This window comes from Oncorhynchus kisutch, linkage group LG12, assembly GCF_002021735.2.
Source record: "Oncorhynchus kisutch isolate 150728-3 linkage group LG12, Okis_V2, whole genome shotgun sequence".
NCBI classification, from domain to species: domain Eukaryota; kingdom Metazoa; phylum Chordata; class Actinopteri; order Salmoniformes; family Salmonidae; genus Oncorhynchus; species Oncorhynchus kisutch.
This window is the reverse complement of record NC_034185.2, coordinates 27,332,390-27,349,564: the sequence shown is the minus strand read 5'-3', so window position 1 is coordinate 27,349,564 and position 17,175 is coordinate 27,332,390. Positions and strand designations below refer to the sequence as shown.

Sequence of the window (17,175 nt, the reverse complement as noted above, 5' to 3'; positions counted from 1 at the left end):
GTAGGGGGTTTCCCTGATGCACAGGAACACGTATTAAACATGACACTTCATCCGGCCTGAACATTTAATTATATTGGATGAATTTAAGAATTCCTGTTATATTGGATGAATTTAAGAATTCCTGTCAGTTGAATATGACATGAATTCATAGCCTGTCGTTTCTGAGAACTCCCAAAGGTTTCCCTTTAAACGTTTGATTTTATTTTTTAAGATCACGACTCGTATCTTTCCCCAGTGAGAGATCTCTTTTGGAAACATTAACTAATATACCCAAACTGTCTGACAGCTGCAAGCCCCGACCGGCCAGGCGGCCTGAAAATGATCTTTGTGCTATGGATTTCAGGGTGCCAGTTTGACAAGGCTTTGCGCATTATCAAGAATAACAACTGTTTGCGATGCCTGCTGCGGTCTGAGGAGCCTGGAGTCCTCAATGTGAACCCTTGTGAAGTAGCAGCAGGGCTTTTCACGCTAGCATTTTATCCATTTGGCCCATTAACCACTATACAGAGACATCCATCACGTCCCAGCCTCAACACTGACGGCTAAAGATGCACCCTGGTGTCTGTGGGGAGATCAGGGGAAAGGAGAGACGAGCACCGCCTGCCCCAGAAAGACACAAAACACGTGGGAAAGCAGGGATGGAGGGAGGGAGCGGCCTGGTTCTATTTTATCTCCACCCTGTAATTCCACAGAACTACCCAGTTAGCTTCCAGAGCGTTCTGTTGGCTTCTTAGAACAGGTCTGCATCTATGTGGTGTGGAGTGAGTTAAGCACAGGCAGTAGCCTAGTACACCACAGCATGCACTCCAGCCCATTCCTGATCAAGGGAGAGGTGTGTGTGTGTGTGTGTGTGTGTGTGTGTGTGTGTGTGTGTGTGTGTGTGTGTGTGTGTGTGTGTGTGTGTGTGTGTGTGTGTGTGTGTGTGTGTGTGTGTGTGTGTGTGTGTGATATTTAGCCTGCTACATGAGTACAGGGAGAAGTTCCACTGAGAGACAGGTCAACACTACTCTGTTTCTGCCCCCAGGGCTCAGGGTTGCGATGTTGTAGATAATGTTTTTACCCCATGCATACCTTTACACAGGACCAACAGAATTGGGCCAAAAAGCTTTTTTCTTCCCCCTCAGGGACAATTTATCACCTACTTTGACACTCCGAGACACTTCTGCCTGTTGTAAAACTTGAGCAATTGGACCCTCCGGGCCAGTTACTTCAGCAGTTCATTTGCTGTTGAAGGTGGCAATCTGGGTCTCTTAAAAGCTTGTAAGCCGCATTTGTTGATGTTAGACGTTTTCACCTGAAGAAACCCAACTTAATGATCAAAGTTACATGTTGTTAAGTCATGAACATTTCAGGAAGTTCTAAAGACCAGAGGGTAAGTTCATGCCCCTTTTCAAATGTCAGTATTATAATGTAAGAGGGGGGATAGAGCGGGGTAGCTGTGGCCTTAGTGTGGTGTTTTTCCTTATTCCTCCCTGAAGGATGAGTGATGGGAAGAAGTTCACCAAGGACAAACGCTAGTAGTGTGTCCCATGTGTGAACCTTCCCCTACTCCGGCTGCTCTCATCCATGGGTGAGGGAGTTGGGGGGTGAGAGGGAATCAGGGGGTGAGGCAGCTGACCCCCGTACCTGCGCGGGTGGATAATAAGAGGGGTGAGCTCCCAGTGGCTCTGCTCCAGACCCCGCTTTATACTGTATGGCCCCTGAGCATGAGGCAAAGCAAAGCCCATAAAGGTACCCACCCAAGATCAAAGGGCCATACTATCCTATAAACCAGGATCAAAGCTGAATCTGAACAGCACTCTGTCATAACTTCAAATTAGGTTGCTCTCTTTTTTCTTCTTCTGGTGGAGGGAACAGTTGTTCGAGGCTTCATGTGGATAAAAGGCTGGCTGTGGCTGGCTGGCTGGTATTATCTCCACACTCTGAGGCTCTAGGCCTGCACTACAGGTTCTCCCACGGCTGACTCGGCTCCCTGGGGAAATGAGCATAATGGAAGATTTGATAACATTTGTGTAATGCTATATAAATAGTTACTAGCATGTAACATGAGCCCTTGTGGATGCCCTTATAACAATCTGTCCAAGTGGTGTATATAAGGTCAAGGAATAATCGCTCACTCGTATGTACAGAATTGCATGGTTTATTTTGCTTATAATGGACCTTCGTCAAAATGGGTCCAGTAGGTACACTTCGCTCCAGTGCTACAATCAGTGCTACTCCCCTCTCATTTGTTCTTATAGTAGTTCAAAACCTGTCTTGACAATACACTGTTGTATTTTTCATCCTGGATTTAATGAATATTCACACATTTACATGAAAATGCATGCAGCTCGGTGTCCTGACGTCACTCTGATGTACTGTAGATGTGAGGGTTCCTATGAATCACTTTGCTTTGTCTCATTTTTTTTCTTCTCCTGCCTCTGTGTACTTGGTGAACTTAGCTAACGGTTGGAATGTTCCAGTTCGGCCGGCCCCCTCCTCACACTCACTCTCTCAGCCCAGAGAGGACAGGTCGGACTCCATCACTGACGCTCAGCCTCACAGTCCCAACAGCCCTTGGCCGTGGTCTGCAGCTCACCAGACTGCTGTGTCACCAGACACCTCTAAGATGTCACAGCGCCGTCTTGCCAAACCCTCTTTGTCAAAAGCTGCGGTTAGAGCTGGAGAGCCTTCAGACACTGTGGCCTTAGATGGCCCGGAGAGAGCAGAGAACATGTATAGAGTAGTGTGAAGAGGATGTCTGGGGAGAAGGAGATGAAAAGGGTGAAAAATTGATCTCTTTACGCAAAAAATACTCTTATCTCTGAGATCAGTCCCAGGGCAACAAACAGTAGCATGCTGGATCAAAGAGACCCAGGCAGGAGCTAGAGGCACCGCTGTGCTTGAAACTGGATATTGTAGGTAAACAGAGGAATATGTGGTGCTTTGGCTTTTTTTAAATGAGTTTACCTTTCTGTCTAGACATGTATGCACCTTATCACATAAGTCTTAATGGAGGGCGTACCTTGACATTGGGCCAAATGATGTGTGGGAGGTTTAGTCTCAAAATGGCCACCACAACAGGCAGGGCAACTCTAGCCTGGTTACCATTCTGTTGAACTGTTTAGCCAGCATGACAACTGCAATAGAGTTGGCTAAAGCAGTAACAGTGTGTCAACTAAGGGCGGGCAGCTCATGTCAAGCATGCTAAAACGTCCAGATCTCCTTACCAGGCAGCTTCCAGGACTTAAGTTGTTGGACGTCTTCATAAAGACACTGGGAGAGCAGATGACTGGTCAGCACAGCTGCTTGCCGTTGGTTCCGCTCCTTGACTTTGTGCAGTAGAGGAGTCCAGGTCATGCAAGCAGCAAATGGGAACACAGTCTCCCATCTTTCAGAAGCCCAGTCCTCCAGGTCTGACGGCGGATGTTGGACGTAATGGGTTGGGGCTGGCAGCTGAAAGCGATTGGTTCCACTGCTGGGAGGTCTTGTGGAGCCTCTTGTTCTGAACGTGTTCAGCAACAGTGACTTAGACCTGTTGTTCTGCCATAGGAATAGGCCAACATACAACACACTCCTCTAGTACTGCCTCCCGTCGAATCTGTGTCAAGACTGACATGACATCCATAGTCATGTTTATGATATGAGATGTGTGATTATTCATTAGTATTGGTGGTATTATGTAGGAATTGGGGTTGGGCGATATTAAGGTGGCATCGTCTATCGATGATGATTGACAGCTATTGTCAATGGTGACGACATTGTGATGTGACAAGATGATGGTTTAGCCTATTTGAACTTGACAGGTGCCCCGCAGTAAAGAACGGAGTCTTGGAGCAGGGCAGCACACAAGTGACATTCCTAGTAATTTGCCTGTTCCTATTTGCTATAACTTATTTCAATAAATATGTGATACAGAACGCAAGAGAGGAATGTAGTCCAGACAGAGTGGAGAATTCCACCAAAGCAGCGCGAAATCTCAGAGAATATTGTCTGTCGGATGCATGGGCTTTAGTCTATAGCTTACACCCATTCATATTTTTTGTTAATGTAATGTACACCTTAACTATCTTGTGTTTTAGATGTTTAAAAAAAGGGACTAATAATGAGGAAACAAATAATAAAAATGACAAGTTTAAGTGAAATAAGTTATGCAAACCTCCAATCGAGGTTGCAAACCAAATGGCCATTAACCCATCCTCATTCCTCTTACTGGCCTATCATAAAAGCCTTAAGACGAGTTAAAGTTATGAAAAATGCCTTATATATTCTAGGCTACAAAAGGTCCTAAAGTTGTGGCTTTCAAAAATAACCCGAATGAAAGTCTGTAGCCTAAGCCAAGGCTATTCTCAATCACCGGTTTATGATGGATGAAACAAATGCTTTCCCCCCTATTTTATTAGGTAAAATAAAGCAATTATTATCCAGTTCTGAAGACCGCCCGTTCCTCATCAGACAGTTATTGCGCCATCACAGCTCACCACATATATACAGTTGAAGTCGGAAGTTTACATACACTTAGGTTGGAGTCATGAAAACAACTCGTTTTTCAACCACTCCACAAATTTCTTGTTAATAAATTATAGTTTTTGCAAGTCGGTTAGGACACCTACTTGTTGCATGACACACATCATTTTTCCAACAATTGTTTACAGACAGATTATGTCACTTATAATTCACTATCACAATTCCAGTGGGTCAGAAGTTTACCTTCACTAAGTTGACTGTACCTTTTTAAACAGCTTGTAAAATTCCAGAAAATGATGTCATGGCTTTAGAAGCTTCTGATAGGCTAATTGACATAATTTGAGTCAATTGGAGGTGTACCTGTTGATGTATTTCAAGGCCTACCTTCAAACTCAGTGCCTCTTTGCTTGACATCATGGGAAAATCAAAAGAAATCAGCCATGACCTCAGAAAGAAAATTGTAGACCTCCACAAGTCTGGTTCATCCTTGGGAGCATTTTCCAAACTCCTGAAGGTAACATGTTCATCTGTACAAACAATAGTATGCAAGTATAAACACCATGGGACCAGGCAGCCGTCATACGCTCAGGAAGGAGACTCGTTGTCTCCTAGAGATGAACGTACTTTGGTGCGAAAAGAGCAAATCAATCCCAGAACAACAGCAAAGGACCTAGTGAAGATGCTGGCTGAAACGTGTACAAAAGTGTCTATATCCACAGTACAATGAGTCCTATATCGACATAACCTGAAAGACCGCTCGGCAAGGAAGAAGCCACTGCTCCGCCATAAAAAAGCCAGAATACGGTTTGCAACTTCACATGGGGACAAAGATCGTACTTTTTGGAGAAATGTCCTCTGATCTGATGAAACAAAAATAGAACTGTTTGGCCATAATGACCATCGTTATGTTTGGAGGGAAAAGGGGGATGCTTGCAAGCCGAAGAACACCATCCCAACCATGAAGCACGGGGGTGGCAGCATCATGTTGTGGGGGTGCTTTGCTGCAGGAGGGACTGGTGCACTTCACAAAATAGATGGCATCATGAGGGAGGAAAAGTATGTGGATATATTGAAGCAACATCTCAAGACATCAGTCAGGAAGTTAAAGCTTGGTTGCAAATGGGTCTTCCAAATGGACAATGCCCCCAAGCATACTTCCAAAGTTGTGGCAAAATGGCTTAAGGATAACAAAGTCAAGGTATTGGAGTGACCACCACAAAGCCCTGACCTTAATCTTAATTTGTGGGCAGAACTGAAAAAGCATGTGCGAGCAAGGAGGCCTACAAACATGACTCAGTTACACCAGCTCCGTCAGGACGAATGTGCCAAAATTCACCCAACTTATTGTGGGAAGCTTGTTAAACAATTTAAAGGCAATGCTACCAAATACTAATTGAGTGTATGTAAACTTCTGACGGAATGTGATGAAAGCAATAATTCTCTCTACTATTATTCTAACATTTCACATTCTTAAAATAAAGTGGTGTTCCTAACTGACCTAAGACTGGGAATTTTTACTAGGATTAAATGTCAGGAACTGAGTTTAAATGTATTTGCCTAAGGTGTATGTAAACTTCCGACTTCAACTACACACACACACACCTGCTCCATGCTGCAGCTCCTCCTCCAGAAAGGGATATTAGAAAAGAGTTGCCTGCACTTAGGCTCTGCCCAGGCTTTCAACAACATTAACTTTCGTCATGATTCAACCAGTTGCGTTCGATTTTTCATTATAGCCCAACTGTCGTTATTTTTTTTAAAAACAATTTTGGTTGGCCAATAGGGGGTGAAATGGCATCATATGGGTACATACATAATCACGATAGGAAATCACGATCGCCCAACCCTAGTATGTTTAAAATGTTCATCATGGACCTAGCCTATTTAGCAAACATCTGAATACCATAAGTGACTAGGCTTACGTTAAATAATTCACAACACGTCATTATTCATTATTTGCATAGTGTCTCGTGTATTGCGTAATTCGCCCTTCTTGGACTAGTTTACAAAGATGTCTGCTGGTTAGCGCAGTGCAGGGTTGGTGATGGCATGTGCAATACCCTCACATTCCTTGGATTGTGGTTCTGAAGCCCCTGGACTCAGGGGGTTAAGCTGGTTGCTATAAAGGGAGCGAGGTCACAGGATAATAAAGACATCTCTTGGACAGCTTGTAACTATTGGCTACAGTGTTGAAATCCGGCCTGTTTGCCTGGAATTTGCACACGCCCATATTTCAATCCCAAGAATGTGGAGATGGCAGGTGTGGCCTCCAGACCCAGTTCACTGGCGGATGTAGCTGTCCGTGTCCCTTCTGCACTCACACATACACACTGCGCTTAGACTTATTATACAGCAATAATCTCTGATTCAGACTCATCTTTTCTCATACACGCTTGCATCCAGAGGCCTTCTCTCCAAATAAACCTTAGAGACCTGAGTTGTTGTAACTAACTTGCAAGTACAATGTTACAGTATTATTTCTTACAAGCTTGTATGTACCTATAATCTATTTAAGGTATACAGGGGAAGTTGATGAGCTGAAAGGGATGCTTCTGGATTTTGGCAATGAGGCCCTTTATCTACTTCCCCAGAGTCAGGTGAACTCGTCAATACCATTTTTATGTCTGCGCCCAGTATGAAGGAAGTTGGTGGGAGTTTCGCGAGCCAATGCTAACTAGCGTTAGTGCAATGAGATACTATAGACTTCCAGTCACTGCGCTTATGCTAGGTTGCAATTGTGCTAGTAAACAACTACCTTCAAACTGCACGCAGAGACATAAAAATAGTATCCACGAGTTCATCTGACTCCCTTTAAGTGCATGCTTGTGGCTACTCCCTGATGAAATATATTATTTATTTATTTTACTCAACATTTCGCTACAATATGTAATGCCTAATGCATCATGCTGATATTTGGATTCCACCCTCAAGCCAATCTTACAATTCCATCGCTTGAATGAGCCTCTAATTGTGTGCAGTGTTCCAGCGAGTTTTAATCACAGGAGCGAATAATTGAGAGTTGACAGTAATTGCTCTTGCCCTAACTTGAAAGCTTCATGCAGCCCCCGATTTCCAGAAATATCTGCCGTGTCTGTTAGCAGTTTTCCCCCCTCAGCTCTGTGACTCCTGACCCCTCTCGCCTCCCTTCACTCCACCACACGTCAACATGGCCGCCTCAGCCTAACCCAGCCACTGCTCCAAAGTTGCTTTATTTATTAACCCAGTGATCCATAAACATTCCCCTTTCTGATAAATAGAATAACATTTAGGAAGGGTAACTGTTGTAAGTTTGTGGAAGAAATGTGGGGAGTTTGTGTGAAGGGGGAATGGGATCAGAGGAGTGGGAAAAACCAGACTCGTGGTTTGTCATCCTGCTGGATTTAGAGACTGCGATCATCAGTCAACGGATTTCTCCTCCCCACCCCACTGCCGCCTCCTTAAAAACATTTTTAGTCTGCGTGTCTTCACATTGCTGCTCTCATTGACAGATTGGATAAGAAGAGAATTGAAACACAAAGCTTGTCTTTTGAATGCCAACTTCAATTCCTAATCTTGGCCTATACTTTTTTTGAAAGAGGAAAAAAAAACATTTGAACATAGAATCTGAGGATATCTGTCGTGAATCCACAGTATAGTCCTCTGTTTAATACATCTTATTTGTCTGAAATGCAATCATGATCCAAAACAGATCTCGCAGATAAATAGGCAGCAGTGCTCTTTTTGATGGCTCCTCAACTAAAGATGTTTTATGAATCCAGTCCAACTATTTCCAATAACTCTACTTCATTCTGGACCATAATATCTCTATCCCGAATTCCGCCGTTCCAAGGCCCCTACATGGAAACTAATGGACAGCACAGAAAAGCAATAAATTAAGTTAGCATTGTTTGCCATGGAAAAGTCTAACTTAAAGGGGATATGTTTTTCATTAGGCATTGTTGGTTAGTATCAGGCTGTCACATTTTAAAAAGGTGAATCACTGGCTATTTTTCTTGAATGCAAAAGTATAGCAAGGAGTCTCACTCCATTTCTATGTGGTAGTGTTAATGGGACTTGTCTAGAATATGCTAATTGTTCTATACAACATCTGGTTGTCGTATTAACATGTCCAGCTAACTTTAAAGGGGATTTACTGCCTCCCCAGAAGTTGTTAGGTGAAAAATTCCCGCCAATAGCTTTTGTCCATCTCTGCCTCACCGTGCCATGGCAACCACTAATTATAGCATTCCATGGATTCCCTTTTAAAGGGAAGGAGGAAAAATACATCCATCTCTTGGCCATATTGCTCCAATCACGCTGAAATATCCTGTGTGCGTGCGCTGTGATTGGCTGAGGCAGAGGATCGTCTGAGTCCACTTCCTGTTTGGGATACTGATTTCCTTGTTTTCGTTTCTTGTGTGTAATCTTACCTAGTCCCTGATGTGGGCTGTGAGGTCTGTGCCAAATTTTGACTGGCAGTTCAATACTCATGCAGGTTGCAGTGAATAGAATGTGGATAAACATCAAGGCTGCAGTAGAAATCATGATGTCCTTCCTTGGACATAAAGTTAGGACAGTCTGTCCATTTCCACAGATTTCTCTGTCACAGCTGTGATCACGTGAGTCTCTCCCCATCTCCTCTCTCTGTCATTTGCTGTCATGAGCATTGTGTATATTGCATGTGAAGACATCTCCAACCCACCCCTTCCACCTCTACTCTCCCCCTGCCTTCACCCTTCTGGCCTTGCTCTTATCTGTACCGGGCCTGTGTGATCCGGTGGCAGTATCTGATTCCCTCTGACTCATGCTTGCACTCGGCAGCCCGGAGGCTTCCCACTGCTCTGGGAAGGTGCTGATGGTTAGTCCAGACAAATCCAGAGCAGCTGAAAGGTTCATATGGCAACGGGGAAGCCCAGTGCAGATCCTCTCTGTCTGTGTTTATGGCACAGGAGACATCACCACTAATGGGACTCTAGTCCTCTAAATCTTTTAGCTAAGCTTTACAGATTCTTCATGCACTGCAGCAGTGTGTGGGGTTTTTGTAGATTAGAAACACAAAGCTGACCTAAAGAAAGTGATTTGTGTTGCCTAAAACAGTTAGCGTAATAGATTCTTCATTCACTTGCACATCTGTGCATGTTTTTTTAATTTTTATATATTACCTAAAGAACAATTGATTGGTATTTTTAAAATGAAAATGAAAAAAGTTACACTCGAATGGGGCCTCTTTTTGGTTATGTTAGTTTGAATACTGTGAGTTGTTCCCCACAAGGTGTGTGCTGCATTGCTGCTCAAAAACATGTTCCCCCTGCACGGATGCCGAGGCAAATCTGGTTTTGATTGGCTGTTGCTTTGACTCCTAAATGTAAACCTGATTTACCTCCCTTTGTTTTGCAGCCCTGCAAGGCCTTTTCGGTTCCCCAAAAGGTAAGACCTCCCAAAAATAAATATATATATATATTTATTTTTATTAAGAAAGCTTTTCTCTCTCCTTGAGTCCATCAAAACCCAGCCGAGCTGTCATTCCTGTGTAGTGAAAAGGGCTCTCTGTACCTGGAACCTGCTAACAGTCACCCATGCTCCTTTACAAAAGATGCCTTTAAGTAGTTTCTCTCATATCAGAATACTGAATATACTTGAATAACTACAAAATATTCAATAATGGCATTTTAATGAGCACCTTCTACTCTTTTTGATGTTCTACTGGTGTATCCGTGTGCCCTTCTCTTTTCTGCGTGCTTATCAGTACATATCATATTCGTATAGTTATAAAGCCATCAGCCTTGTGTTTAATCAATACCTGTCCTTCATCTTCAGCTATGCAGAGCTGATTGCTGATTGGCCAGTGGTGGTCCTGGGGGTGTGTACAGTCCTCATCGTGGTGTGTGCCCTGGTGGGTATCCTGGTGCCAGACCTGCCAGACTTCTCAGACCCTTTACTGGTGAGTAGGCCGAGCCGACGGAAGGCACAACACTTTCTCCATAGATAATCTTGGTCCTAATTTGACCAAGATGGACAACATATTGTTTCGCACACACTAAAAGCATTATATTGAGTGGATGTGAAAAGTCCAAGATGTCAAAGGTGAATTTCCTGGTAAACTAAAAAGATGTCCTCTATTTCTTCAGGGATTTGAGCCACGAGGCACAGCCATAGGCCAGCGACTAGTCACATGGAACAACATGGTGAAAAACACAGGGTACAAAGCAACCCTGGCTAACTACCCATTCAAGTATGCGGATGAGCAGGCGAAAAGGTAACAAGTATAACCACGCAGATCCTGTCCATTTGATGTCTTCCTCCTAACCCTCTAGCAGGCTAGATCAGGTTTAGGCCTCAGGCCAGGAGATGGAGTGATGAATGCTGCCGAGAGACAGACCAGCAGACACACTAAATCTCAATCCCATCCTGCAAAAGGATCGGTGGGGAGGTTGTTCTATCCCGGGCCCATCTTCCATTACTTATCCCGATCACTGGGGGCCCGGTGAATAATCAAGGGCAGGTGTGTGTTTGCGCATGCAAGTATGTGTGTGTGGACTTGGGGGGCATCCAGGGCCAGACCTGTCAGCAGGACTCTCTGCATCATTCTGCCTCAGTCTGCTCTGACAAACTCCTGATTAAAGGGCCATCCTGTCTGTCTCGGTCAGAGGATGTCACTCCCTGAAAATCCCTCTGACCTGGCTATTATTATGATATTTTAAATAATGATAACAATATGATTGTGTCATACATCAGTAGAGTGATCACTATCACTGGCTTTGTCATCACTAATGGGTTGGCCTAAAACCATTTCCTTCATTTGTTTAAGAATGACCCTATTTTTAACTGTCTTTTTCATTTTGTTACCAAGTGAAAATAGTATGTATGCTTTAAGTGGATTACATCTCATTCTTTCATGTAGATCTTCAGAATTAAAGGAATCTTTTATACAAATGTATGAAATGTCAACAGTGTAATCACACTTCAACTTTTTTATTCCAGTCACCAAGAGGACAGGTGGGCTGAAGATCACTTTGACAGAGATAAAAGACAAGCTGACTGGGACTTCAGTAAAGACAGTTTCTTCTGTGATGTCCCAGGTACAAACTCTTCACGTTTGTCTATTAAGGGTTTGTCGGACAATGCTTGACTGTGATGAAATGCTAACCAGATGCTCTTTACTGTATGTGTAGGTGACAGATACTCTAGATTAGTATTCACATCTGCAGAGGGGAAGAACCTGTGGAACATACAAGCAATTAAATCTATGTGCAATTTGGACAATACACGGGTAAGTGGAACAGCACTGTTGAAGATGTGCCTCAGCATTTTCTCATTTCAAATGGTGCAATAAGCCCCATCATATTAGTCATGTTATGGCTGGAGTCTGATCTCCTTGGGTCAATAGTTCAGTTCTATTCTAGTCATACTCTGTTCTTATCTCCTGTTGTGTTGTCCCCAGGTGCGCTCCCACCCTCAGTACTGGAGCCTGTGCCAGCGCACCACTGACGCCTCCTGCTGCCCCAGCTGGACCCTGGGAAACTACGTTGCCATCCTCACCAACAAGTCCTCCTGCCAGAAGATCACAGAGCGCGACGTGTCACACACCCTCAAGATCCTGCGCTCCTGTGCCAAGTACTACCACAACGGAACCCTGGGTCCCGACTGCTGGGACATGACCACTCGCCGGAAGGACCAGTCTAAGTGCACCAATGTCCCCCGCAAGTGCACCAAGTACAACGCCATCTACCAGATCCTCCATTTCCTGGTGGACAAAGACTTCCTGAGCCCAAAGAACACAGACTACCTTATCCCCACCCTTAAACACAGCATGTTGTTTTCCCCGACAGAGAAAGGGGAGACCATGATGAACATTTACCTGGACAACTTTGAGAACTGGAACTCTTCGGACGGCGTCACCACCATCACGGGGATAGAGTTCGGTATCAAACACAATCTGTTCCAGGACTACCTACTGACGGATACCGTGTATCCAGCCATAGCCATAGTGATTGTGCTGTTTGTCATGTGTGTGTACACCCGCTCTGTGTTCATCACCCTGATGACCATGATTGCCATCATCAGCTCCCTGATCGTGTCATACTTCCTGTACCGCATGGTGTTCGACTTTGAGTTCTTCCCCTTCATGAACCTCACGGCCCTCATCATCCTGGTGGGCATCGGGGCAGACGACGCCTTTGTCCTCTGTGACGTGTGGAACTACACCAAGTTCGACAAGCCCAACGCTGAGCTGTCAGAGACAGTGAGCATCACTCTGCAGCATGCCGCCCTCTCCATGTTCGTCACCAGCTTTACCACGGCCGCCGCCTTCTATGCCAACTACGTTAGCAACATCACCGCCATCCGCTGTTTCGGCGTCTACGCCGGCACGGCCATCTTGGTTAACTACATACTGATGGTGACCTGGCTGCCAGCCGTGGTGGTGCTCCATGAGCGTTACCTGCCCAACATCTTCACCTGCTCTAAACCTCCCCACCAGCAGACAGGGCTTTGCACCCGCACCCTCTGGGCCAATCTGTGCCAGAAAGCAAACAAGTGCCTGTTCACCATCTCTGAGGCTTCCAGGATCTTCTTTGAGAAGGTGCTGCCGTGTATCGTGATCAAACTGCGTTACCTCTGGCTTTTCTGTTTCCTGGCCTTCACAGTGGGAGGGGCGTACGTGGTGTGTGTCAACCCCAAGATGAAGCTACCCTCTCTGGAGCTGTCTGAGTTCAAAGTGTTCCGCTCCTCCCACCCGTTTGAGCGTTACGACGCTGAGTACAAGAAACTGTTCATGTTCGAGAGGGTCCACCATGGGGAGGACCTGCACATGCCCATCACCATCATCTGGGGGGTCACCCCCATGGACAACGGGGACCCTCTCAACCCCAAGAACAAAGGCAAGCTGATGCTGGACAACACTTTCAACATCGCCAGCCCGGCTTCCCAGCTCTGGATTCTCAACTTCTGCCAGAAGCTGAGGAACCAGAGCTTCGTATTCCAGTCGGAGGAGCAGGACTTCACCAGCTGCTTCATCGAGACCTTCAAGCAGTGGATGGAGAACCGCGACTGTGAAGAGGCCTCTGTCTACCCCTGCTGCAGCCAGTCTACCTTCCCCTACAAGCAGGATGTCTTTGAGCTGTGCATCAAGAGAGCCATCATGGAGCTGGACCGCAGCACCAGCTTCCACCTGGACAGTAAGACCCCCGGGCCTCGCTTTGACATAAACGACACCATCCAGGCCATCGTCCTGGAGTTCAAGAGCACCTACTTGTTCACACTGGCCTATGAGAAGATGCACCAGTTCTACCACGAGGTGGACACCTGGATTCAGGAGGAGCTGAAGAATGCCCCAGACGGGCTGAAATACGGCTGGTTCGTCAGCAACCTGGAGTTCTATGACCTGCAGGACAGCCTATCAGACGGCACGCTCATCGCCATGGCGTTGTCCGTGGTGGTGGCCTTCGTGGTCATGCTCCTCACCACCTGGAACATCATCATCAGCCTCTACGCCATCCTCTCCATCGCGGGGACCATCTTCGTCACAGTGGGCTCGCTGGTGCTCCTGGGCTGGGAGCTCAACGTGCTGGAGTCGGTCACCATCTCGGTGGCAGTGGGTCTGTCGGTGGACTTCGCCGTGCACTACGGAGTCGCCTATCGCCTTGCCCCCGAGCCTGACCGCGAGGGGAAGGTAGTCTTCTCCCTTGGCCGGATGGGTTCTGCTATCGCCATGGCGGCGCTCACCACCTTTGTTGCCGGGGCGATGATGATGCCGTCCACGGTGCTGGCCTATACCCAGCTGGGCACCTTCATGATGCTCATCATGTGCATCAGTTGGGCCTTTGCCACATTCTTCTTCCAGTGCATGTGCCGTTGCCTGGGCCCCCAGGGCACCTGCGGACAGATCCCCCTGCCCAAGAGGTTTCAGTGCCAGGCTTTCAAAGAGGGCACCACCAACGTCCCCTCGCCCCAGGGCAAGCATGGCACCAAGTACCAACTGGACAGTCGAGGAGGAGAGGTGGAGCATGAGCATTACGAGCTGGAACCGTTAGCCTCGAACCAAAAGAACGAGGAGAAACCTGCAGAGGAACAGGAGACGTGCACCCAGCTCTATAATGGAATAGCCCCCCACTCTGCCCCCTGCACACACATCCCCTTTAAGAGCAAGGCAGAGTCTGGCAGAGGTCCCTGCTCTGAAAATGGACTGGGCATACTGGCGACTGACGCCACACCCAGATGCCAGTACTCCCATAACACAACCTGCACATGTGGAGATCCCCCTCACCAGTCTATGGGTATGCAGTGGACCCCCCACCCATGTACTCAAGCCACCCAGGAGTCCCCATTCCCCCTCACAGGCAGCCATGCCAACAAAGGCCAGACCCTCCTTTCCACTCTGGACGCAGTCTACAAACCAATAGGTTGCCGTATGCACTATGTCCACTGTCCCCCAGCCCATTTCCACCACTGCACCCCGGGCAGGGTGCCCAGACAGGGCCCTCACAACTGCCACCTCAGAAACTACTGTGTTCACACTGTCCCCCTCACAGGTGGCCTCCCCAGGGACCAACACTCTGCCCCAGACCCAGCTGGGCTGGAGGAAGTACACCGGACTGGAGCATCCTCTGGCCCTAGTGGCAGCCCCACCACCCCAGCCCAGACTCAAAGGCCTCCTGCCTCTGCTCTGGGCTGCACGTTAGCTCACATACACACAGGGTGCTGCATAGCCAATCATGAAACAAAGAGGGCGGAAGAGAAAACGGTAAACGCTCCAAGGGATCAAAGCGTGGATCATTTTGTGTCCACTACGATGCAAAAGGACGCTGGTCATAAGATGCCTGGCAACAAGAAGCTTGAAACCAGTACTACTCCCGTCACATTGGAAGAAAGTGTCAAAACGTGCAAACAGAACCCCAAAAAAGAGAGGGCATCCTCAGCCTCTCCCAAGAAACTCTACTGTTTTAACAGGACTTTAAAAGTAAAGTGCAATTCTGTCGAGTTTAACGCGCCAAAAGCTGATGCCAATGTGCCTGCTCTTGCAATGAATTCAAAACCCGCATCTGAAAGTTTATGTTGACAGCAAAGAGACTATATCTAAAGAGTAAACTTTTGTCATATCAAGCTGTCATGAGCAGTGTCCCTGTGCAATTAAAGTGTTTGGGATATTTCACTGACCCAAGTGCCTTATGTCGTTCATGTAAAAGTATGTCCCTATATATTCTGTGATTGCTGTTTCTACTGTGCAGATATTGGTTTGATCGGTCAGATGTACTGTATTATTTTTGAGTACACTGAAATTTTATGAAGCTCTAACCTGTTTAAGGAATGGTGAACCATTGACTTTATTCCATAAGAACCACAGGCCTTAGTAGTCTGTTTCACGTTGCCACATGCCTTTTGGTCCAATATGAAATATGTACTGTATGATTATAAAGTCATTTTAACAAGATTGTCTGTCTCTTTCCACTCCGCTCCTACAGTATGAAATGAAAAGTATATTGAGGGTTTGTTCAAAGGGCACGGTTTGAAATAACACCTGTTTCATTGTCTCACTGCTGCTAGAGTCTTCAGAAGATTGGCTCAGTCTGGCCTGAGGCTGTGCTGTGCTGGGCTCTTTGCTCTCCTACACCACACAGATGTTTGATTTCTAATCTTCACTCCCCAAGAGCCTGCATCACATTCCAAGCAGGTCAGAATCCTACACAGTAGGACAGAATCATACACAGTAGGACATCAGCAGGTCTCAGACATTTTTGCAGATGCTCTTATCTAGAGCGACTTACAGGGGGCAATTAGGGTGAAGTGCCTTGCTCACGGGCACATTTATTTTACCTAGTTGGCTCGGGGATTTGAACCAGTGACCTTTTGGTTAGTGACCCAACGCTCTTAACCACTAGACCATCTACACATGTAACTGAGCAATTTTCTAACAGACAACAATGATGTAAAAGGCATGAATTATAAAGAGAAATTCTAAAACCCAGGAATAGTATAACTCCTGGGTCCTATCATTTCATTTTGTAACATATCGATTACATTCTGTTTACTCCCTTTGTTAAAAGTATCCTATAAATTGACCAATTCCATTCATTCAAAATCCTGCGTTTTATTTGCTGTTCTGGCTCCTGCCACCCATCCCACCTAAGAGGTTTCCCTGGTGGTCCAAGATCTTGGCCAAACCTTCTGCTGCAAAGCAAACATATACATTAGACCACCAGGCTCTGCAGGCAGTATGACTCAGCACAACAGACAGAGTTATAATTATACTTTCAGTCGTGAATTAATGTCAGATATGCAGCTCTGAACTAGGCTACCAGACACCTGTAATTATCTGTGAGAGAGAGGCCAAGGTGGTACTGTAGCCCATCTCCCTTAGTCTCCGACACCATCATCCACTCAAATCCACAGATCAGTTTTAACATTGATCAGGGGTACAATGAAACTATATGGTGTGAGTGAGTAGAAATTCCTCAAGCAGCTGCAAAGTCCTCTTTCTAATTGTTCCACTCCTTTTCTATCTCACACTTTATTGTGCATAGTTCCTGTCTGACCCTTGCCCAGACATTTCTTAGCTGTCAATCACACATCTAGTTCCAGTCAGTACAAATCCCCATCCCTGTTCAGCCCTGACAATCTCTGAGGGGTGCAGATGGGACCTCTGTCACTCATAGGGGCAACTGTTTGAACCTCTCACTGGCTGGAAACTTTCCAAAATGACATGTCTCCTGTGTAAACTTGCCCTTGTTTACCGAGCCCCAATGTTTCTGCAGT

At 46.1% G+C, this 17,175-nt stretch overlaps 1 protein-coding gene across 2 annotated transcripts in view; it reads left to right on the top strand.

The window, feature by feature from the left end:
* The window catches only part of LOC109900808 (protein dispatched homolog 1-like), a 70,106-nt gene extending 54,253 nt beyond the window's left edge, over window positions 1-15,853 (top strand). For both annotated transcript variants that reach the window (XM_020496639.2, XM_020496640.2), the window contains 6 exons: window positions 9,823-9,852; window positions 10,243-10,366; window positions 10,554-10,681; window positions 11,407-11,504; window positions 11,598-11,695; window positions 11,867-15,853. In XM_020496639.2, the coding sequence (XP_020352228.1) occupies window positions 9,823-9,852; window positions 10,243-10,366; window positions 10,554-10,681; window positions 11,407-11,504; window positions 11,598-11,695; window positions 11,867-15,481 (4,093 nt within the window). In that variant the 3' untranslated portion in view covers window positions 15,482-15,853. The remainder of the gene's footprint in view (window positions 1-9,822; window positions 9,853-10,242; window positions 10,367-10,553; window positions 10,682-11,406; window positions 11,505-11,597; window positions 11,696-11,866) is intronic.
* The last annotated feature ends 1,322 nt before the right edge of the window (window positions 15,854-17,175 follow it).